This window comes from Scardinius erythrophthalmus (assembly GCF_964197995.2).
Source record: "Scardinius erythrophthalmus genome assembly, chromosome: 12".
Lineage (NCBI taxonomy): Eukaryota > Metazoa > Chordata > Actinopteri > Cypriniformes > Leuciscidae > Scardinius > Scardinius erythrophthalmus.
Genome location: NC_138232.1, coordinates 9,304,387 through 9,329,647, shown reverse-complemented (window position 1 = coordinate 9,329,647; position 25,261 = coordinate 9,304,387). Strand labels below are relative to the sequence as shown.

Genomic DNA, 25,261 nt, shown 5'->3' with positions numbered 1-25,261 from the left:
TAGTTTAAGTTTTTCAAATAATATTTATATTTTATTTTATTTCAGCTTTGTTTCAATTAACAGAAATATATATATTTTTTAGTTTTAGATAACGATAATAACCCTGTAGCAAAACATGTACATTCCAGAGCTACCTTTATTTCTCAGATATATTTTAAAATCTATTTTATTAAATTGATTGTTGGAATAACATTTCTTGTCATCTGAAGAATTCTCCAAAAATCAAATGTACCTCATAAACACTGTTTTGACATTTGCAGAGCACAAGGAGATGCATTACAATGCTTTGTCCCAGGACATATTACTAATGGTATGAAATCTAATGTCAAGGGGCGTCACTGGCCTATATTCTTATCCAGAAAAACTGCACGCCTGCAGGCATGAGACGGATACATCCATCACAGACACACCCTTCATGGAGAAATACTCCATTTTGACTTATTTTTCTACTTTGTGTCCAGTAACAAAGAATACTTTCAAGAAAGAGACAGAAATCTTCTGACTTACAAAAAAAAAAGAAAAGAAAAAAAAAAACATTAAAAGATGAAGATACAGTATGCAAAAGTTTGGAAACATAAAAAAAATGCTTTCGAAAGAAGTATCTTATGCTCACCAAGGCTGCATTTATTTAATCAAAAATACAGTAAAACCATATTATGAACTATTATTACATTAAAAGAACAGTTTTTTACTTTAATATACTTAAAAAATGTAATTTATTAATTAATTTAGCCTCTTTCTTTTCACCTTTTTAATGCTTATCCAAATTATTTAGGTCAAATAGATTTTTTGATTTCATTTCATTAACTTAGTACAGTCATGAATGCATGGACTCATTATTACTGATGACACCACACTATAAAATAACACATTATATTTTATCTGTACACCTTTATTTGACTTTGAAATAATTTGTCTATGTGAATTTCTCTAACCTTTTATATAGTAGTATAGAGTAAATAACATTCCCCGTTAAGGTTAAAAGGTCACCACTATAATAAAACACAACTTTAATACATATTCCAGATGGTTCCAGAAAAATCCAGGCCGTTTTCTCAAGACTGACATGTTGTAGCGTGTTTCCCAAAACGAAAATAAAAGTAAGCCTATTTTGTTCGGATCGTATTGACATCATGTAGATTTGGCATGACTGATGCCCTTGTGGATTAGGTCTTGTTGTGATAAAGTGGCACTCTAAAACAAATTAATTGAGGATTACTATACGTTATGTAACATCTTCTCAATATGCACTCATGCTCAAAAAGGGAGTAATTAGAGTTGTGTTAATTAGGTAATTAAGCAAATGAAACGAGAGGACTCTGTCCTTCTTAAGGCTCACAAGCGTTATCCGTCCCCGAGACACAAAGGAACAATAGCTTATATTTGCCTATTGTAGAAAAAAACAAAGAGCCCTTTATCTCCTTCTGACATGACACAGGTAGGACAATTTCACATATTTTCATGACCTTTGAACAATAAGATGACTTTTTTATTATTATTATTATCTTTAATAAGAATGCAGAGCATAAAAAGAGCATTCCTGTTAGCATGCTAAGTTAATGGCAATGAAAACCATGAATATAATCAAAAATACACCTAAAATCTAATTTATTAAGTATTTATTATTAAGCATTATTAGTTATTAAGTATTTAACTCTCAATCATATTGACATTTAACGGAATGAATGACAATTATCAATTAACATTACACAGAAAACAGTTGTATTGTACCAACAACAAACAACATTTTAGGTCAAAATGTATATAGCCATATTAGGGGAAATGTTTTTATACTGTAACCAGTTATTTATTTAATTATTTATTTAGAACTGCCCAAAGATGTCACGTTCATTCCGACAAAGACCACAAGGTGGAGCCAAAATCAAATAAATAAATAAAACCTGTGACACAACAGTGAAGGAAAACATATAACCACATAAAGACAAAGTTTATGTGTTCACATACACGTAGCCTATCATGACGGAATCCTTTCATTTATTCATTAATCTTCTGCTGAGACTGACTTCACTTTTCACCCTTATCTTTGGAGTCTCAAAGACTTCAATGCTGTCTGATAAAATATATTAATAATAATTCCAAAATTAACTTCTTTACTTTAAAGGGTTAAGGTGCAGTAAGTGATTTCTGAGAAATTGAAAGTGGATCAGACCGAGCGCCACAACACTGTAGCCAATCAGCACTAGGGGGCGTGTCCACACATGATGAGGGAAAAGAGCGAGTGAGCAAGAGGGAGATTTAAAGAAAGACTGTAAAGACAGATGGCTGAGAGATATTACAAAAAAGAAAAGTTCTGAGGAATATCACTGGAAAAAGAAGGTTTATGATCAGGCAAGAGCTTTAGGTTTCCAAGCTGTCCAGCGCTGGAGAGTCCGAAGGGGGAAATCCTGAAAACGAACACAAAATGTTCGCTGTTTCTGCTCTATTCATGAGTAACATTGGTTTTGCTATGTTTCACAGAACCAAGATATGCTGTTGTTGTAATGTTAGCTATAGTAGCCTAACAACAGGCAGTGTTGGGCAGTAGCGTCGCTAAAAGTAGTTGCGCTACTATTTAACTACATTTCTCAGTAGCGTGGTGGTAGCGTCGCTGTTTTCTGAATCAAATAGCTTTTCAGTAGCGAAGCTCTTTTTTTGATCAAGTAGTGCGGTAGCGTCCACACAAGCTACATTTTCCCAAGCATCTCTAAAGCTCAAGCTCAAATCTTCTTCTTCCTCTTCCTTTTCATGTTTTACGGCGGTTGGCATTGGGAAACATAGGGCCATATGATTTCATTCCCGCAATGCAATGCAAAACTTAAAAAAAATTTAAGGTGGTTTTATTGTTAGTTTGACAAAGAAAGAAATTATATGTTTTTTTTTTTTTTTAAATATGACCAAAGAACATAAAAGTGCCCATAGTCTAAGAATCACCCAAAAACGGAATTTACCTACTATAACGCGGAATTTCACGGAATTTCTCAGATCTTGGATGAAAAGTAGGTCACTAAACTTAAATAAAATCGTGATATAGATTAGTGTCTGTGAATAGTAAACCACATAAAGACTATTTAAATAGGAATCGTGCATGTTCTGCGTGTGTGAATAAATGGCGCAGACGCGCGGTTTAACTAATTTACCACACACACACTGAGGCACGCTTGCGATGTTTTCAGTCTATATGAGGACATGAATGCATGAACTTCATCTACAGAGTCACTTCAGCAGCATTTTAGCTTGATTTGAGAAAAACTATCGTCATATCATAAAAACACAGAGAGAGACTCAAAGGTCTACAGTACACGGTAACCCGTCGAAATAAAAGGTTGGTTTAACCTTTGAAGAAAGTTCTGCTTAAATCATTACATTTTAAATCATTGGTTATTACAATTTAATTAAACCATTAAAATGCAATCAAGAAAAAAAAAATGTATTAAATTTGTTTTTTAAATCTTTAATAAATTATTGTTAAATTATATAAGTTTCATGATTTCAATTAATTAGACATGCTATGTGATTACAAAAATTTAATCATTAAAATGGGAGTAAAAAAAAATAACATCACATACCAATTTCAATCCTTGGGCTGACACGTGAGAAATTTACTTAATGGAAAGATGCACACACTCTCAAAACCTGGTTTTGTTATAGTTTTATATAGTTGTATGGTTTTATATAGTTATGGTTTTGTTTTTTGTTGCCAAATTGGTTTGGTTGTTGAATAAACAATTGAACTGACAAATTATGCCTGCCTATCTGCTTGACTGATGGTTTTATTGATCACTGAGATAGCATTGACATGGAATTAAGTTGGTTCAATATAAAAATGAATTTTTAAAAAATAGCTTAGATGTATGTCTAAACTACTTTTGCCATATTGCTGCTTGCTACATTTCCCAGTGTGGTAGCTTCAGTGTAGTGAAGCTACATTTAATGTAGAGTAACTGCTAGCTTAGCTCACTATTTTTTCCAAGGAGCTTGCCCAACACTGGTAACAGGATAGTTTTGAGTGTCAATGTTTGTCACTGGGCCCTGTTCCATGATGGTAGTTGAACAAACTCAGGGTTAGGATTAGTTCCGAGATGACAAAACCAAACCAATCCAGTCAAGCTTTGTTGGTACCATGACGTTGATCATCAACTTTTTCTGTCAGCTCAGGCTTTGAAGCTGAGTTTAGGAGTTTATAGGTGTGACATCAGTAGAGAACAGCCAATCACATGCTGAGGAACAGTGAAACTGAGATTCACTTCGCTCTTCTGCAGAATATTACGAGATTGAAAAATATAAGAAAAGAGCTATGAAAGAGGACAACTACAAGAAAATATCTTGCAATACTAGTGTAAGTAATAGTTAGTTTATAAAGTTGGTATAGAGAGAATTGAACATTTAAGCTCACATGTAGTCATTTTTATAGCTTTATCTATTGATTCTAAATCTTATTTAGGCTATGTTAACTTTATTCATTTAAACTATGTGCTTAATAATAATTGATAAACTAAAATTGTACATATATAATGGATTAAGGGTATAATAATTACATAAATAATATCTAAACCATACAAAATTAGAAAGCCAGAAGATGTTGTCTTGCAGTGACCTTTAATTTGGAGTAGAAACAGGGGGAGTGGCTTTACTGCATCAGAGATGTGTCACTTTGCTCACAGTAGATTGGTCCAGTTTCAGTTTGAGATCTCTTACCTGGAACATAACCTGCCCCGCAGCAGGATAGCCATGGAGAGCTTTCATGGTGCTTAAAACCCAGGGTTTGGTGAAGACTAAACTGAAACATAACTGGCTAGCCACATAAACCGGCTTCAAGGTACAGGCCCCAAATGTGCAGCCGGCGACTAACAACAAACTCTTGCTTGTATACACGCTTGTATACTGTATGTTCTTTTTTTGTTCATCCTTGTCATCCGTTCATCATCTTCACTTTAAGCATTATTTTGCTTTGTTTCAGCTATGATAAAGAGACATCCACTCTTGCGTTGCGTGTTTGTGTGTTTTGGGGGCGGAGCAATGAAGGGAAGGGTGTGATTGATTGGGTTGATTTCAGACATCAACAGTGTTTCTCAGAAATTGCTTACTGCACCTTTAATTTCTTTGTTCCTCTGATCTAGTCTAACTAGGCAGATATTATTGAAACTATCTATTGATCTCAACTTTTCAGAGATTGTTAACCAGTTAAGAAGCTGTTTCTGAGGAAAAACACAATGCAGAAAAGGGACCCCGTTGTAACAACAAAAAAAAAAAGGTGACATCTAATAGTAATATATTCATGTTAATCAGATATGGGTTTTGTCCGAAATCGCCCCTATAACCTCATATCAATATCAAATTTATTTCTAGAACACAGTTCCAGTAGTGGGATTGAATGTGAGATTGAATAAGTGCACTCAATAATGTCCACAATGGTTTCGGACACCCAAATGGCTGTTCCCTCAAATATTGCCCTATTTAAAATCTATAAATGAAATGTTTTTTGGCTTTTAGAATGAATATGTTAGCCTTAATCTATAAGCTAGTGTGCTCCAAAACAATGACAAAATTCGCATTTAGAAGACCAAACCCAACGTTGAAAATGAAAATCAGGTTGATGTCAATCTCCAACGTCAGACAGACGTTGTATTGTGGTTGAAAATGAAAATCAGGTTGACGCCAGAAACCAACATCAATCGGGTTCTGACGTCAACCCCACCCCCTGACTTTCATTTCCAACCAAAATCATACGTCTGTCCGACGTCGGGTTCTGACATCAATCCGACTTTCATTTCCAACCAAAATCATCCCTTGACTGACGTTGCTACTTTCTACTCAAGGACCTTGACAGAAATGTAGTGGAGCAAAAAGTACGATATTTGTCTTTCAAATGTAGTGAAGTTAAAGTAAAAAGTTTCCAGAAAAAATAATACTCAAGTAAAGTACAGATACTCAAAAAGTGTACTTAAGTACAGTACTCAAGAAAATGTACTTTGTTACTGTCCACCACTGCAGAGAAGTACAATGAAACAAATCAAATATTTGAGAGAACTGTTAAAATGCTGTATTTATTCATGTTTTTTAGGCCTATACCTGCAGTCTCTGAGACTCTGATCATAGGCAATGTACCTTTTACAGTTTGATGGAGGACACTTTAATCATTTCATAATGTTAAAGTATTAAGACTAGAAAATGTCATTAAGCATAAACTAAAAATGTACTTGCTTTTGACCTATTAAAATGGACAGAACATAAGTGTTAATACAAAGAGCCTATTAACTGTACTGTGAGTTCATTTAATATCAAACTTATGAGACAAATCACAAAGTTGGTACACATGATCAAATTAAGGTAAAAAAGAAAAAAAAAGTGAATTCCTGATGCCTGTCATTATTATGGAAGCTAGTTTCCACCATGGAATAAAAAAATGCAAAAAATAATTGCATCTTTTTATCCCACTTTTACTTTTTTTTCCACACAATTCAGATTTTACATCTTTACATCACAATTGCGAGTTATAAAGTCAGAATTGTGAGATAAAAAGTCGCAATTACCTTTTTTATTTTTTATATTTACTGGCGGAAACAAGTTTCCATAAATGCTTTATGTGAACCAGAAAGCATAATCTTTATAAACTAGTTCAACATTTGTGTTTAATAACTGCATCCAAAGAAGGCACTTTATGCTTTTACAGTGCCTCAAAAAGCACACTTAAGCCACAATGAATGTATGAATTTAATTTCATTATGCCATTTCAGACCAAGTGGCATCTGCAATTATATATTAAGTTTTTCTCAGAACTGACTTCCCTTTTTGGAGTCCTTTTGTAGTTAAAAACGGGGCCTTCCACCTTTAAGTCACTCAAGCAGGAATCTGGACTATACCATTTGGTCAGGAAGAAGGGCCCCTCATTTATCTGCACACACATTCATAATAGTTATGATGTTTAATTACTGAATTGATCACATGATCAATTTGTTCAAATGAGTATTTGTCTTTTGTTGGTTGTTTGTTCTTTGTCTGTGGTTTTGTTTTGCCTTTTCATTTCAAGGCCAGGATTAATGATTTGTTTAGAAGCATAGATTATTACCCCCCTTTTGTCATAAATTGCTGAATTTTTTTCAATTCATTAGTGTATGAAGTCATTTAGCCCCTAAACCCTGCTAGGTTAAACCCAGGTGTGGTTCAACTTCAATGCATGAACTGGACATTTTACATGTTTGACAACAGAAAGTGTCAGAACATTTTCCATATTCATTTTGAACAATATGTATATTGTTTTAAATATGTATTTATTGAGAAATGTTTTGCTTTAATGTTGTGCTTGTCCTGTCTTTCTTTACGATAAATGTCACTTGGTTTAATATTTTTTTTTTATCTAATGCAATGGCTTTTAAAGTGTGATTTAAGTGTCAAAATATTTTTGGGGTCACTTTCTTTACAATGAATGTCACTTGGTTTAATATTTTGTTTTAACAGGATTGCTATTAGATATATTTTATGCAATGTATCTATCGAAATAGTTGAAATAATGCTTAGTTGCATGACAATATCTAAACACTAGATGACGCTATTCATCACAAAACTGACTCTCCTGGAAATGAAAGTACCATCGATTCAGGCACACACATTGCCCTGGACATTTGTTTGATATATTCCCTCTCTTGTGACTTCAAATGGTTTCTTTCTATTACTGTTCTCAGGTTTAGTGACTTTATCAAGTCAACAGCGCGCTGACTGACAGGTATCAGTAATAATAACATTCAGCACCACGGACAGCGCTCCGTCCACCTTAAACGACAGTGCATGAACTGCCAGCGCGAACTATGTGTAATGTAAATAGGCCTACTCTAGGCGTACATCCACTACATTTGACCTTGGGACCCGTTTCTTAAAAGTAATTGCAAAAATGGCTTAAGTAGCTTAACATATAGTTCTTCTGAGAAAAGTTCTAGTTTGTCAGCAGAACCACTTGGTTTAAGATTGTGGTTTTAAACCACAGCCCTTCTCAGATGGCGATAAATTTGAATCACTAATATATTTAAAGAACTGGCCGTTTCATGAGATCCAGCTTGCTGATTTAAATCAACTATTTTTCCTAACTTTTTTATGCACATGAATCTGTAGCAAACTATTTTTTAGTAAGCATTTTGCAAAAATATATATATATATATATTTATTTTTAGTAGCCTACTGCAACAGATATGCATATAACAAAGACTTTTATGTTATATAGAAAGTAGCTTTATATTCCGGACATTTTTCAAAAGGAATTGCAAATTGTATTTGCAATTGCGTTTTCAAATTGTGCACGCATAAAATGTGACATAATCCAAACGCAAATGCAAATCGCGCATTACCGTTTGCATTTTCGTTTAAGCGAACGCACAGTGACTGCCAAATTTAAAATGGAAATGCAAAGTCCGTTTGCAACTGTGTTTCCCATATCTTACGAGTCTTGACCCTGTCATATTTAAATAGCAATTTCAATTACCACGTCTGCTTTTTCACTTTCTCAGCGTCGCGTATGTAGCCAGCCAAAACTCAAAAGAAATCGCAATTCCCTTAGTATTTCCATTTCCGATGCCTTACACAGAAACCTGTCAATCAGCGTCAAGGGTGGGATTATGCTATGGGGCGTGTTCGTGTTGGGACGTGACGTCACTCACAGTCGACGGTTAAGAGGTGATGCCCTGAACAGACAGACGCCGATTTATTTTAAACAATGCTAGTTGGTGAAATTGTGGAGGACCTTATGATGCTCGCAGCAAGTTGATGACAGTACATCCTCTACAGATGTCCTCTTACTCAGAAGCCATTTCATTTTGGATAAGTTAAATGTTTTCGTGGCCTTGACCAACATCAACATCAGTAGCCTAATGTTGTCTTCGCCAACCTCAGTGAAGTAGCTAATAATAGGCTTTTTGTGAAGGACAGGACAACTAAAGAACCTGGACGTCCTTTACTGGACATAGCACAAGAGATGAGTGTCGGTGCTAGGTCTCACCCCTTCAAATAAGTGTTCTCAATTTGCGAAATAATTCAATAAAAATGCTGTCTGTTGCAGTTAAACCTGTGTGTGTGTGTGTGTGTGTGTGTGTGTGTGTGTGTGTGTCACTAGCGGCGCAGGATTTTGATTGTAGGTGGGCCTCCAGAAAACTGGATGGGCCAGTTAAAATAAGCCAAAAACAAAAAACGGGTTCCCCTTCATCTCCGTTTCAGTGCTTTTCTGCGGCACCGAGGACAGCGACTAACTATACCTGAATTTAATGCGTAGTTAGCATAGGTTTAAAAAAAATTTTTTTTTTTGCTGCTTTTTTAAGACAATTACAGTTTAATTTAATTTATTGTTTAATAAAATTATAGGCCTATTATTTTTTTTAGTTTATTAACAGCAACAACAGCTGTAAAGATGAAGTTGACGATCGTCATCTCCATATAGTGAACGCGCCTATAGAGAGAAATGCACATCATGGATTACATAATCAGAGATTAGCCTTTTTCTTTTCGTTTTAAATTGTTAAAAATACATTTTGGGCTTTCTTAAGATATATTTCATGTCTGTGAGGCATACGTTGAGTTTCGTTAAGTTAGGATGAGATGCGCTCCTGTTCACGAGCAATGCAATGACCGCGCGGGCGCCTCAATGATTTTATTGTCTGCTATATTTCCTTTTTAATTTATTAAATCCAGGCAATAAAAAATTACTGGTTGATAAAAAAATATATTAAAATTAAGATACAATTTCTACAAAACAAAAAGTGGTCAAAATCATGTCTGACCCACATCTCTCGATATATTGCGCATCCTATCTTACTCGTGCGGTTCACTTTTCATAATCAACATAGATGAAAAAATAACATTATAATATTTTAACAAATATGAAACTAAATGAGCTTATTTAATGGCTACAACATGTATAGTACAGACTCTCTATTTGTACAAATTGCTGCACATTCATTTTATTCTGAATTTTGCACGCATAAGTTGAAAGGCATTTGTTTGCATGCATAGTAAAACATATCTGCAACATTTATCAAGTTCACTGATAATTATTATCACTAATTATTATTATCACTAATTATTATTATCACTTAATGAATAATGTAACAAGGACAAAGCATGTAAACTGCGTTGTTTAGAATTGAATGGATCGCAAATAGATCCGAATGAAGAAACGTACAAAACCATAGTAGAAATGGATGGGCCCGGACCTAAAATGTAGCGCCGCGGCTGGTGTGTGTGTGTGTGTGTGTGTGTGTGTGTGTGTGTGTGTGTGTGTGTGAGAGAGAGAGAGAATGTTTGTTCCACTTTACATTTATGGTGTAGTCTATTTGTTTAGATTTATGTGGGATTTAATCATTTTAAATTAATCTCAACTGTGAAATGGACAAAAACAAAATTATACATAGGCTACTTTCAGACCAATTAAATCAAACCCAGGTTTTTTTGTGTGTTTAGACAAATAATGTAACTAAAGTCACAAAATTCCATGACACTGAGATAAGGGAGATATGTTTTTTTGAATGGGGGGGAAATATCAAATGAGATCCAAACAGAACCCAAAGACAACATGATGGTTTAAGAAATATTCATTTTAAACTAAACCAAAACCAAATCTTTATCTCAGTGTCATGGAATTTTGTGACTTTTGTTACATTACCTACATCTGTAGAGGATGTACTGTCATCAACTTGCTGCGCGAGCATCAGGTCCTCCACAATTTCACCAACTACCTTAAATCGGCGTCTGTCTGTTCAGGGCATCACCTCTTAACCGTCGACTGTGAGTGACGTCACGTCCCAACACGAACACGCCCCATAGCATAATCCCACCCTTGACGCTGATTGACAGGTTTCTGTGTAAGGCATCGGAAATGGAAATACTAAGGGAATTGCGATTTCATTTGAGTTTTGGCTGGCTACATACGCGACGCTGAGAAAGTGAAAAAGCAGACTTGGTAATTGAAATTGCTATTTAAATATGACAGGGTCAAGACTCGTTAGATATGGGAAACACAGTTGCAAACGGACTTTGCATTTCCATTTTAAATTTGGCAGTCACTGTGCGTTCGCTTAAACGAAAATGCAAACGTTAATGCGCGATTTGCATTTGCGTTTGGATTATGTCACATTTTATGCGTCCACAATTTGAAAACGCAATTGCAAATACAATTTGCAATTCCTTTTGAATAATGTCCGGAATATCATTCCATATTATGTAAAGATGGATTCATCTATTTAACTGTTGTCGAAGTCATCGAGCTAACAGCTGATTGGCCCGCGTTAGCGAGCGTCCCAAGATGACGTGCGGCTTCAGTGTAGACAGCCTCGAGCCGTTGCGGCGCGACGCGTCGCGAGGCGTCATCGGCTGCTTCCAGTGTAGACTGTGTCAGAATCGCACCGCTCTCCAGACGGACCCACCGTTGCTGTCATCGGAGATTCCCATTATACTCCCCCCTTCATCACCCCTAAAACAAGAACGCACCAGACAAGACGACTACATGCTCCGCCGCGATCTCCACAATAGACTGGATGCGTACGTAGCCTATGCGGGCTGTTGTTTATTCAAAAATAATATTTCGATGAAGCGTCTTGGGTTGTTTTCGGCCTACACGAGCGCGATTTTCAGATCGTCGGATCAATGGAGAGTGAGAAGGATACGTGTTCATTAGGGTGTCTTTTCTTCAACAAATAATGGATTACCCAGCATCTGGTTTGAAGAATGAAGAATCGTGCGTTGCTGACATGAACAAAACGATGTCTTGGATCTCCGAACGGCTAGAGGTATGGGCATATAAAAGACTCAACTGATTGTTAACGGCTGATATTTTGTACATCAAACTGGGGGACCAGGACTGCTTAATGTCGGATTACAAAGCCCAGGCTGGGTTGTGCTTGCACAGATGGCGAACACAAGTGATCCAGGGGGAAGCATCCCCTCGCTCCAGAATTATGCCATCACTGCGTCTGCGGTCAAACTGGCGTCTTTGGGGCTCATCACCTGCATCAGTCTGCTCGGGAACACCGTGCTCTCCGCGCTGGTGCTGAAAGACAGCTCGCTCCACAAGGCTCCATATTACTTCCTCCTCGACCTGTGCGTCGCAGACATCATCCGCTCGGCTGTGTGCTTCCCGTTCGTGATGATCTCCATCAACAGCGGCTCCCTATGGAGCTACAGCATCCTCAGCTGCAAGATCATTGCGTTCATGGCCGTCTTGTTCTGCTTCCACATCGCGTTTCTTCTGTTCTGCGTCAGCGTTACGCGCTACATGGCCATCGCGCACCACAGGTTCTACTCCAAACGCATGACGCTATGGACATGCGTCGCGGTGATATGTATGGTGTGGACGCTTTCAGTCGCCATGGCGTTTCCACCCGTCTTCGATGTCGGGACCTACAAATTTATTCGCGAGGAAGAGCAGTGCGTATTCGAGCACAGATACGTGAAAGCCAACGACACGCTGGGCTTCATGCTCATGCTGGCTGTGATTGTGGCCACGACGCACGTCGTGTATGTCAAAATGCTGTGTTTTGTTTACGACCACCGTAAAATGAAACCCGCGCAGCTGGTTCCTGCTATCAGCCAGAACTGGACCTTTCACGGACCTGGCGCGACGGGCCAGGCCGCTGCCAACTGGATCGCGGGGTTTGGACGCGGTCCGACGCCGCCGACGTTGGTGGGCATCAGACAAGCGTCACACAACGCCAACCGGAGGCTGCTCGTGCTGGACGAGTTCAAGATGGAGAAACGGATAGGAAAGATGTATTACATGATAACGCTGGCGTTTCTGCTGTTCTGGGCGCCCTACATTGTCTCGTGCTACATCCGGGTGTTTGTGAAGGGAAACGCGCTTCCTCAGGTGTTCCTGACCGCGGCCGTGTGGTTGACGTTCGCCCAAGCGGGGGCGAATCCCATCATATGTTTCATATTCAATAAGGAGTTGAGGATGAGATTCAAAGCCTGTTTGCCGTGTTGCCTGACTACACAAACACCCATGGAGCCCTACTGTGTGATTTGAAGTGTTCTACTCACTTGTTTTCACCGGCTCTGCCTGCTCGTCGACATTCAGTGGCCCCAAAAAGTAGTGAGACCGAGGAGTGTTTAAACGTCATATTTTTGATTATAATATTCCCATATTTGTCTTCTTCAAATTAAAGCAGTTTATTATTCTAATACTTCTCCCTAAACAGTATTCATGTCAAGTACAAACTTTACTTGACTACAGCTTTAACAAGCCACCCTTCTACTGGGAATGGGTGTAACATTAATATAAATAATGTAGTATGTTTTAACTTTTATGCATTAATTTCTTGTGGTAATCAGATATATTTCTTTAAATCATGATTATGCCACCCCCATCACTAACTGCCAAATCCATTTCGATACAAAAAGGGAAACAAAGGGGAAATATTTATATCATATATTTTCAAAAACTTATAATTGTCATACAGAAAAACAATGAAATATAAAATATAATCAAATATTAATATATACAAATACATAAAATATAAACATAAATGTCTAAATCATCCATATTTTTGAATGGTATAATATCATGTAAAATAGTGAGCTCATTTCTGATTGGTTAAACTCACTCTGTGTTAAAACACTCTCCAGTCTCCCCTATTTAAACCCAGTTGAATTTTGTTGCATTAATGTGCTTTTCTTTTTTATTAAATGAATGCCACTTGATATTTTGGTATCTAATGCAATGGCATAATACATATCCTGATACTTTTTTTTTGGGGGGGGGGCCACTGTAGCATGTGATCTTTTCTTTCAGTAACAGGTGAAAAAGACCAACGTTGCATATCAGATGATCCATATCCACATTTATGCAATCCACATATCGATGTAAATAATGTAAAAAGATGATTTATTTATATTCTGGAACTCTTTATAACTGATATGTAATATATTTGCTATGACTTTTTGTGTGAACAAAACGGCCAGTGGTTTTTTACAATCACACGGACTAAATGTGAATAAATCAAGTCCCTCTCACAGTCACTTTAAATACCGGAAAATAGTTTTCAGTGGACACATGCAAATTTGGCTGATGGGTCAGTGTTGAGGAGACCATGGTTTGTATTTTAATTAAAATAAATGATTATAAATGTACTGTGTTGGTGTGCTAAAGCAATACATGATTCAAATTTGAGGACAAATGCAAGCAAAAGGCCAACAAGGCTTTAAGAGGGGATTTTGTTGGCATGTCAGACTAAACTGACGTACTGCAAAACATGTGCTTTTTGTACATATTGTGCTAAGCCTCCATCTCATTAGATGTTGTGAGGGGAAAAAAACACCCAAGCCGTAATGTGATGTTTCAGACACACTCATCCAGGGAGAATTTTTTTGGCTGCGTTTCCATCCCCCCACCCTTCCTACAGACAGTTATATAATACAGAGCCCTTTTTTCCTGAACCTCCCCTCCTTGTGTCATCTGGTGCGTTGCACTGACAGAATGAATGAAATGAATGTGAAATAAGATCATTTGTCTTCAATAAATGTAAACAGTGCATCCCAGAGAGCTGCTTTATACATGAAAGCAGGAAATACCTGAAGAGGGAAAACAATTCTGTTTAAAAAAAGGGATCAGAAAGAGACAAGGCCATAAACACCACAGACATGAAGATGACGTGTTGCCCTTAATATTTAGGTTAGCAGTCAAGTATTGTTTTTTTCTTACATTTTTACATTACATCCCGTCCAATCCTGAGTATTTACATAAGAATTCTAACCACTGTAAAAAAAAAGTTGCTGCCTTAATTTTTTAAGTACAATCAAATTGGATGTATAAGTCATTTCAACTTAAATTGCATTAAACGGACTTAAAAAACGCGATGAATCTTGTATAACTTATAAAAAGGTTGAAAATTGTTTTGATGAGTTAAAGCAATGTAAAAACATTTGTTGACATTTCTTGATCATATATATATTTTTTTTCTTTTTGCAGTGAGGGAAAAACATACATTTAACAGGATAATTTAAAAGAAATCACTGTTGTTCCAAACCTGTATGACTTTCTTCTTTGATAAATCTCTCACCAATTTTAATATTCAGTCAATCAAAATATCTTCTTTTGTGTTCCACAGAAGGATAAAAGTCATACAGGTTTGGAATGACATGAAGGTGAGTCATTTTTTGGTGCACTATCCCTTTAAATTTTCCCTCTTAGAGCCTTTCTTGTCATCCTAACATGAAAATGTCATTGAGAAAGAAACACAAACTGCTCATTGTTGACTCATGTTGTGATCGTTCTACATACATGTAGCAATAGAATGAAAAGCTCCATCGGCTAATTGGAGTGTTTTATTTAAATGGCCTTTGCCATCTATGGAAGACCCAGAGGAGAGATAGAAATAGGCCACAATCTGCTGAGCTGTTAACACAACCATATTATATATGAACAAACTGTTTTTAGAGCAGTTTCTGTCTTGCCATGCTGATCAGAATGGTGGCTGCACCGCCCAAGGGAAAACATATAGACCAAGGCATTTGCTTTAACAAAAAAGCATTTCTATTTGCCCTGCATTCCCCTCTTGTGTAAGATGCACCATACATATTGCCTTCTTTTTGGACTCCTTCCATCTAGTGCATTAAAACAGCGGTTATAGTCTGATGGAAAGACATATTTACTTGAAAAGCAGGCCATGAATATTTTATCCATGCAACAGCGCAGTGTAACTTCTCTCCAATTTATGGATGCGACGCACACTTTATTTTGTTCAAGCAAATGGACCTTAGTGGACTTAAAGGGTTCTTCAAAAGGGAAAGCCCATTTAAAACTTACAGAAGAGTTTTCTTTATATTTGTTCTGTAAGTGTGTCTGTTATTTAACAAAGACACAATAGCTTTACACAGCGCTCCAGCTCCAGCACTCAGTGTTCTTCAGTGCTGCAATGGAGAGTAAATAAAGTGACAGTGGCCCCATTCCCAGGACACTTCCTTCACAATGACACACTGAAGTGAGGAATACTAGAGTAAGCATTTTAAGAATAGTACTGCCCGAGCTTTGACACATCCTCTATAAGCTCAAACACTAATCTACACAAAATGCCACGGAGTATTTGGATACTTAAACCAGTTGAATAGCTATTTTAAATAGAGTTATTTGTGATAGCAGGAATTAAATAGATATTCATTGTTATTTGATTTGCATTATATTTACTGTGAAATAGCAAGATAAATGCACCAAAAAAAAAAAAAGAATATTGCAAATGATTGCATTTTCAAACATGCATATTTTGCACATGTTCCATACTAATACCACTATTATTTGAAGTACCTTGGAGTGTCATGTAAATACTATGGCAAATAAATACAGTAATCATTTAGTACCATGGTATTTATAAAAGTACAATTATAATCTGATACTACACTCTAGTGCCCCTATTATGCTATTTTAAAGGTTTCTAATTTTGTTTTGAAGGTCTCCTACAATAGGTTTACATGCATCCAAAGTCAAAAAAATACTTGAATGTTTTCATAATATACGTTGCACATCATCTCATTTCCCAAAGAGTCTTAAAACGGTTCGTTCGAAGATTCAGTCTCTCTAAACCCCTCCTTTCCAAAAGCCCACTCTGCTCTGATTGGTCAGACAGCCCAGTCTGTTGTGATTGGTCTACGAAACGAAACACCTATTACCATATTTGAATTTCAGCTCCTGTGGTTTCCTCAGTGCTTGTAAACACAGTGATACAAACAGTAACGATGGCGTATTTTTATTTCTGTATCAATTCCAGCGCGAGAATTGCATGAAGTGCTTGCAAAGTGGATTCACAGCGTCTTCTCGACATGCTGACGACACAAACCAAACTTTTCCAGGCCTCAGCTACAACTACAGCGTTTGAGGGCTGGCCAAAGTAGACGTTGTTCGTGGGCAGCCAATGAAGACCGTAGGCTGGCATTATTACGGAGGTATGTAACAGGAAGCGAGACTGGAATTACTGACGACTCATTTCGGTAGTTCAGAATCAGTTCTTTCTTTTAGGAACTTTATTTGTTGTGCAATTTGATCTTTAAAACTTTCCTGACCTCTCACATTCACAAACAGCTATATTACACACTGCATGAAAGGTGATATTCGAAAAAGCTTAGGGGCACTTTAAAAAAAAAGTTTCCAAAAGTGGATTTTTGCAGCGATGACATAGAAGAACAATTTTTGGCTCCCCAAAGAACCTTTCAGCAAACAGTTCTTAGAAGAACCATTTCATTTTCTTACTGTGAAGAACATTTTAGTAATCAAAAGAACCCTTTGTGCAATGGAAATATATTATTTAGGTCATATTTCGACATTTTGCCAATACTGTTTGCATTTTATGACCTCATTTGCTAATTTATTTTTTATAATTTCTATTTTCTTACTTTCTATTCATTTTCCATGAAGATTAAATACATTCAATAAATAGATCTAAAACACTTTTACAACTATACACTTTATACAAACATAGCATGCTATAGAGCGATGAGGCATCTTCATCACAGGTATTGATCCTGGAAAGGAAATGGCGGGAGACATTTGGACGTGCCATCGTCTGTGGTGATGCAGGCTAGGTTGGGCAGACATGGGCATGTATGATGGAGTCTCTTCCCAAAAAATGGCACCTAAATAGAAATCAAAGATTGTAAAAAACAGGAACATAAAAAAATCATAATGAATGTGAGGAGGAAAGTGAGGAAATGAACCTTGTGGCTCATTGGATGACAGTCTTCTCCCTTCTGACCCATTGGGATGCACATTCGCAGGTTCCGGATCCATAGGCTGACTGCACAACACATGGAACCTCCACACTGAGAGTCCTTCTCACATGCCTACACACACACACACAGGTCTTAGGGCTCTTTCTCATTATAAATACATCAACATGTCCACTTTTCACTCTAGTAAGCAAGCATATCAGTGATGAAATGTTCAGTGTGTCCACCATATAATGTGTTTGTAAAGCTATGTATAGTGAGCATAAGCCCATGGGTGGTATAGGATTTTCTCTCATGGATCCAGGCTACTGATTTGCCCTGACAGGCCATGTAGGATGATGGTCTCATTGTGTTTGAAAATGCCATGCCTCCATCTCCATTAGGCCTGGGGTGTTCTGACAGCACCCTCGCATATTTTGAGAGCGCTGTAGACTTTTACTGTCCTGACAGGTGTGAAGGAAATGCATTTGAGCATCCCAACACATTCTTGTCAAACAGCACGGCATCTTTGCTGACCCTAGAAATGCTCTGTGAGTTTAAAGGGGGGGTGAAATGCTATTTCATGCATACTGAGTTTTTTACACTGGTAAAGAGTTGGATTCCCATGCTAAACATGGACAAAGTTTCAAAAACTAAGTTGTACGTTTGAAGGAGTATTTTTGTTCCAAAAATACTCCTTCCGGTTTGTCACAAGTTTCGGAAAGTTTTTTTCGAGTATGGCTCTGTCTTACGTAAGATAGAGCGGAATTTCCTTATATGGGTCCTAAGGGCACTTCTCCGGTAAGATCGCGGGCGCGCGCGCACTCGTAGACTAGAGCAAGAGAGTGAAAGCAGTTCGCCATCAAAGCGCCCTGCCCGGCTTTTGGGAAGTCAATGTCACCAAAGAAGTGTGTTTTTGGTTGCCAGGGCAAGACAACCCTGCACAGATTCCCAAAGAACCCAGCGTTAAGGGACCAGTGGATGGAGTTTGTTTTCCTGAGCATAAACGGAGTTGTGTAAGACTGTTGTTCCCTGCATTTCGACGATGATTGTTTTATAAACAAAGATCGACGGATTTGCAGATCGTCTAATGCTTAAGGATCGAGCAGTCACAATGATAAAGGTTCGCGGTCGTGCGTTGGAACGGTGAGTAAAACTGTTGAACAAATGTCTCTGTGTGTTGTTACTAGCTCAGCGCGTTAGCACAGCTAAACTTCGCCCACACGGCCCGCCCCCAGCCGTTTTCCGGAAAGACTCGGTACAGCCTATCTTTCAATTAAAAATATAATAAAACAAAATACTTTTTGGAGATATGAAGGATGCAATATTACTCTATAGGTACTCAAGATTAACAGGAGATTGAGTGAAAATGAGCATTTCACCCCCACTTTAAACTTTACAATGGCAAGGAACGATCGATTTCATGCATGCATGAATATTAGGGATGCACCAATATGAAAATTTTGGATAATTCTTTATATTTGAAAGCCAAAAACCGATACATTGGCCGATAAATCTAAATTCAAATTTTTTAATGTTTTATTATTACATCACATTATTGAATTGTGTGTGCACTAAAAGCTGGAAACATGCCATGTTAAAAGTGAAATGCAAAACTTTGATTTGTCTAAATGACAATCTAACATCAGCTATTGGAGTTAACAGCCTTTAGCAAACTGATTTTGGTCAAATTTATGTTAAGAAAGGTTCTCTAGGCAGTCAAGATGTTAACAAAAATTGTTTTGTACCTTTTATGAAATCAACTGCCATGCATTTTTTGCTTTTCTATTAATACATAATGACCAGCAAATCCTCTTTTTTTTCAATTAACATGTAAAACTTTTGTAAGATTGAGGCTTGATGACAACGAATGACTTGACTTCTTTTAATAAGTTAACATAACAAAATAAAAAGAGCATTATGAATAAAATAAAAAAAATCAACAGTCTGTATTGTCCCTGAACCAGATACAAATCAAAAGCAAACAAACAAATAAATAAATAAATAAATATAATAAATAAATCATATAAACATACATAATGTATACATTTAGTGTTTACTGTTATGTGAAACTGCTTATTCAGGACAGTGCTAAATAAAAAAAAAGAAACATGCAATTTTTATGATCCCTCTTATTTTGTTAAAATTATCAGCATTTTCTTCCATATTCTGGGGTATGCAAACTCATAAACAGAACTTATCTATCTATCTATCTATCTATCTATCTATCTATCTATCTATCTATCTATCTATCTATCTATCTATCTATCTATCTATCTATCTATCTATCTATCTATCTATCTATCTATCTATCTATCTATCTATCCATCCATCCATCCATCCATCCATCCATCCATCCATCCATCCATCCATCCATCCATCCATCCATCCATCCATCCATCCATCCATCCATCCATCCATCCATCCATCCATCCATCGGCTTTAATATATTGGCCAAATTTTCTAATCAAACCGATAACAAATTATATATATATATATATATATATATATATATATATATATATATATATATATATATATATATATATATATATATATATATATATATATATATATATATATATATACACACACACACATACAAATATATATATATATACACATATATACTGTATATATACATATATACATATAAACACACACACACACACACACACACACACACACACACACACATATATATATATATATATATATATATATATACACAAACATACATGAATAATAAACAGAAATCTCCCCTCAGTTTTACTCCAATGATAGTTCTACACTGCAGAAATTAAATATACTGTAATTTGTTCTAATGAAAAAAAATGGTCTACCTCAAAACTACCTCATCAATGGCACCTAAAATGTATAGATGCAGTAAATAATTGTAAAGAAAAACCTCAAATAAAAATGTATAATTCAATCAAATTTGACACTCAAACAGTGATTTCCAAACAATGTTACTATTAGGATTGAATAAACGAAAGAAATAATTTAATGCTCGTGTTCTATAGTGTTCTACAGTGTTCAATCCACTTGACCAGACTGGCCCTGCAAGTTGTAAGGGTCACTCACCCCGGTGATGACTGCAGTCGAACCCAGAGACACCAGCAGCAGGCAGAGAAAGAAAGAAATGTTGGATGTCATGGTCTTCAAACGCTGGTGTCACAGGTTTTTCTCCCCTGGGAGGGGGATCCAAGCACTACAAACGCAAAAAAAAAAAAAGGTGCCAATGTCCAACAGACACAAAGGGTTTTCATGTAAAATGTGAGTATAAGTATGTATGTATACTCCAAAATGTGAAGAGGCAGCTTCTCAGTTGTTCTGATGAGGGATGGATGGTTTATAAGCACTGTCCTTCATTCAGAGTTATCAGTGAGTCACGTCTTTATACGCAAAAGAGATGGAGTATGAAAGAGAGGAACAAAGAAAAACCAAGGTAATACAGTTGAACCCCCACTGCCCACCTGCCTGACACACAGTACAACCCTCACATCCAAATTATAACATTCCCTTAAATCTGAATGACATCTTTTCCACTGTCGTGACACCGTCTGTTGAATTTAAATGCATGCACAGAAAAAAAAAAAAAAAAAAGATTACAATTCTGAATTAGAAAATCAATAGTCCTTGTGCATGGGATTTCGGTGCGTTTCGGAATAATGTTGTTAAATAAATAATAATAATTTGACCTGCAAAACCTACAATAATTCCCAAGGCTACTAAACCTGTTTAGACCCAAATTTCATTTCCCGCCACACAAAAGGTGTTTTTTTTCTCCCCACTCCCGGGGTCTAAGTTTTTTTTTCTTCTTCAATATTTGCTTTAATAAGATTCTGAAATGGCAATGGAAAAAAAAATGACAAAGGGAAGCTATGAATGGTGTTGGTTCACCAGGCCAGGGATGGCAACGTCACATGCAAACGTCCTTGAGCATGAAGAACGGTAGTTCAAGGTGGAGAATAGGTTGAAAACATCCTTTACGCACGGCAAGAAATGTGAAATAGCTGCCTATCCAAATTGTGATCACAAGAATTTATAAAGCACCCAAAAAGATAAATCAGTAGCTTTTCAATCTCAGAATTTGGATATGAAACTGAAAGGGTGCTGCTAATGACAGACACAAATACTAAACTTTCTTTTTATACTGTAAGAATGTCCCATCTGGCTTTGCTTTTTAGGTATTCAAGTGAAAAAAAAGTATTTGTACACTTAAGACAAACGTGAAAATGTATGAATGTCACTGTATCAGAACACAAAATATCAAAACAAGTAGGATTATTGCTAAAATTGTAACAAACTGGTGTCAAGTTGAGTTTTATATCATGGATATGAAGTCATTTCCACTCAAGATAACACGTGTCCTGTCCGAGTATCCACAGGTATAGTTCATGTATGTTCACATTTTAGTTCAACTAAAAATGAAAATTCTGTCATTAATTACTCACCCTCATGTCTGCATTTACTCTGAACCTGCTGAATTGGTTCACAAATAACACTAAATCTGCTGTAACAGGGCAAGCTTTTTAAGCTCATTTAAATGCTTCAATGTAGACATTTCCGCATTTGTGTGTATAATGCAAATTAATGCCCATCCATCTTCCCCGCTGTTTTAGCAGTTTCAAATTTCATAAAATAGTATTTTTGCACAGCGATCCTCTTAAAATGTTTATACATTTTGCCCCATGTGCTATGATTTGTCACCACATATTTACACAAATATTGTTTTTCCCCCATTTTTAAAATACTACATGGTATATTATTTCACTTGTTTGGACACTTGAATTATCAGTAACTTACTGATCCTTATTTCCGTTACATTGCGACTTTTAAATCCATTAGTTTCAATATTGTGTTATATGATGCATACATTTATGGCTGTTTCTGTTTCACATAAATATTTCACACTTTCTGCATAAAAATTACAGCTTGGTTGGAAATTATGCACCAAAATATTCTGTTCACAAGTGATATTTACCTGGATTTATCAGAAAGTTTTGACTAAACCACTCAGTTCATATGGATTAGTTTTACGATCTCCATGAACTTTTTAAAGCTTCAAAATGGTAGTTGTGTAGCTGTCAATGGAGAGACAGAAAGCTCTCAGATTTCATCAAAAAGATCTTCATTTGTGTTCCAAAGATGAAAGAAAGTCTTACGCGTTTGGAACGACATGAGGATTAGTCATTAATGATAGAATTTTTTTTTTTGGAGTGAACCAACCCTTTAATTAATTTATAATGTAATTTTATTGTTACATATTTTAGTGTTAAATAACAATGATATTATATTTTGTGCACTTATAAATACCTATAAGTAGGCCTATATTGTGGCATTCCACCATGGCCCTCAACTCCTAAACTCTGGGCTTAAAGAAAATCCCAAGCTTCCCACTCGTATTTACTTTATGTGAGTTTGACTCATAAATACGATCTTTTCCGCCATGACCACCATAAGCACATAATTTAAAGAACATTTTTATAAGCATTTATAAACAAAAGTCAATTTAAACACAGCTCAAGATTTGTACTGCTTTCGTAATAGTGGACATTGTTGCCAGCACAGTAATGTAGTTTCAGCCTCATAAAGGGCTTATTAATATCCCATTAGTGCCTTTCTCTCTTTCTATTTCTCTCAGTGTGCCAGGTGTTTGGCCTCCTTCCCCCACACCGCTTCTCTCCTGCATCATCTCAGAGTTATTAGTGCTGACATTTTTTTGACTCCAGACCAAGAGTGATGTGAATGGCTAAAGAGGACCATATGAGCAGAAATCCAGTAGAACTGCAGTCTTGTATCGTAAAATTCAGCGATACGTATTTATCTAAGCCTGCTCTGTAGTATCATGGTTTGTTAACAAGCCCCCCTATAATCCAGTGCCATAATCCTTTATTATGCTTGAGTAAATGGAGCAGATGGTTTAGAGACGGGATTTAAGCAAACTTGCAGCAGAGATGATTACATAGCAGCTCTTTTGTAGCCTATGAAGGACTTACAAAGAATTAGTGGGGAGCATAAATGTTTAATGCTAAACAGAAACCTAACTTAAAACAGATTGGCCAAGGTCTCTAATGAGAAATAAGGACATGTTCGTTTGACTCAAGCACTATATTTCAGACTGATCTGCTGCTTGGGAAGGCAATCTTTAAGACGGTTCTGGGAGGTATTTAAACCCAACCATTTTGATGATAGACTTTGGCTCAGACATTTCGGAATGATCAAACAACATTTGAGATGCAGTCCAATGAAAATTGTCAATGGTTAGTCCAGGTATCCAATCACATCCTCTGTTGAGGCAAAGTGTTTTGTTGCGCATCAAGGGATTTATTCAGAAAATGTGTTTCCATCATCATTTATGCGCATGTCTTCTTATTAAATAAAAAAATTATGCACCTTCATTGATCACATACTTTTTTTATGCACATTTTTAGAATTTATGCACATCTTTAACCCAAAAATTCACATATAAACTGGTGGACGGAAACATAGCTATAGACAGGTGCACTCTGTGCGATTTATATGAGTCCTATTATCCTATATAGTCCTATAATAGTACGATTGTTGCTTGTCAGACTGTACGAACATGATCCTCGTTGTAAGCCACGTCACACTGTAAGATCTCAGTTGTCATTAATGTCAGACTGTACGACAGTCAAGACGCGTTAAAAACGCACGCATGCACAAGTTTTACATCATCAATCAATGACGCGTTCGGTGATGTGAGCTGCATTACACGCGGAATTGAAATGGTGACTACAAAGAAATCTCTAACGTTTATTTTGGTCATGGCTTGTCTTGAAAAACAAAGACAATTTGACGGTCGTCGTCGGAGAAGTCAAACTGCAGGGCTGTGAGTCAAATCTTCTGACACTGCCAGAATTTCGTCTGAGGTCAAATTTGATCTCAATGGTCATTAATCGGCTGCCTGTGAACATGTCAAACTAACTATAAAAGACTTCAGATTTTAGCGTAGGATCAGAGGATTCTTTTAGGATTTGCAAAAATTGTCTCATATGGCCAAATCGTGGCCAAAATCGCAAAGTGTGCACCCGGCTTAAGACAGCATTACAATCCCAGAATGCATTGCAAGCCCATATACAAACATACTCGCAGAATATAAAATAATATTAAAAGAAAATACACAAAAATATACTATTAATTAGCTCAACAATTTATAAAACTAATAAAAATGATCACTGATAATAATAACACACATTGTGTAATATTTGTGTTTGATGCATTTTTTCAAATGTATGAGAGTATTGCATCATTAGCTCTTTGTATTGAATTAAAGGGATACTTCACCGATTAGCATTAAGCTTTGTATCAGTAGAAACCCGGTAGTATTTTCAAATGACCGTGCTTCCCTCCCTCATGTCCCCCTGAGACAGATTTCTATATTGTGTGTCTGAAAAAAAAAACCTCTAATGACGCAAAAATCGTCATTTAGCATATTCGGAGGCTTTTTTTGGCCAGAGGCTAGAGACTACAGCCAGTAGTAGGAGCTAGTTCTGCATGTTTTCAACCCGCCCATAAGGGGTGGGATCTCACTCCAACCAGCCTCCCTCCATATCAGTGTCCTCTCCAAACT

At 36.6% G+C, this 25,261-nt stretch overlaps 2 protein-coding genes across 2 annotated transcripts; one reads left to right on the top strand and one right to left on the bottom strand.

Moving 5' to 3' along the window:
- The first annotated feature begins 11,453 nt into the window (after window positions 1-11,453).
- gpr27 (G protein-coupled receptor 27) lies at window positions 11,454-13,047 on the top strand. Its single transcript, XM_081380227.1, has one exon. It carries the CDS (start codon window positions 11,882-11,884, stop codon window positions 12,995-12,997), a length of 1,116 nt encoding a protein of 371 aa, XP_081236353.1. The 5' UTR covers window positions 11,454-11,881; the 3' UTR covers window positions 12,998-13,047.
- A 3,902-nt stretch (window positions 13,048-16,949) lies between these two features.
- prok2 (prokineticin 2) lies at window positions 16,950-20,820 on the bottom strand (the record flags this gene model as incomplete). Its single annotated transcript, XM_081380584.1, has 3 exons — window positions 16,950-17,592; window positions 17,674-17,799; window positions 20,749-20,820. The coding sequence occupies 3 exons, from the start codon at window positions 20,818-20,820 to the stop codon at window positions 17,467-17,469; spliced, it is 324 nt and encodes a 107-aa protein (XP_081236710.1). The 3' UTR covers window positions 16,950-17,466.
- Window positions 20,821-25,261: the final 4,441 nt, after the last annotated feature.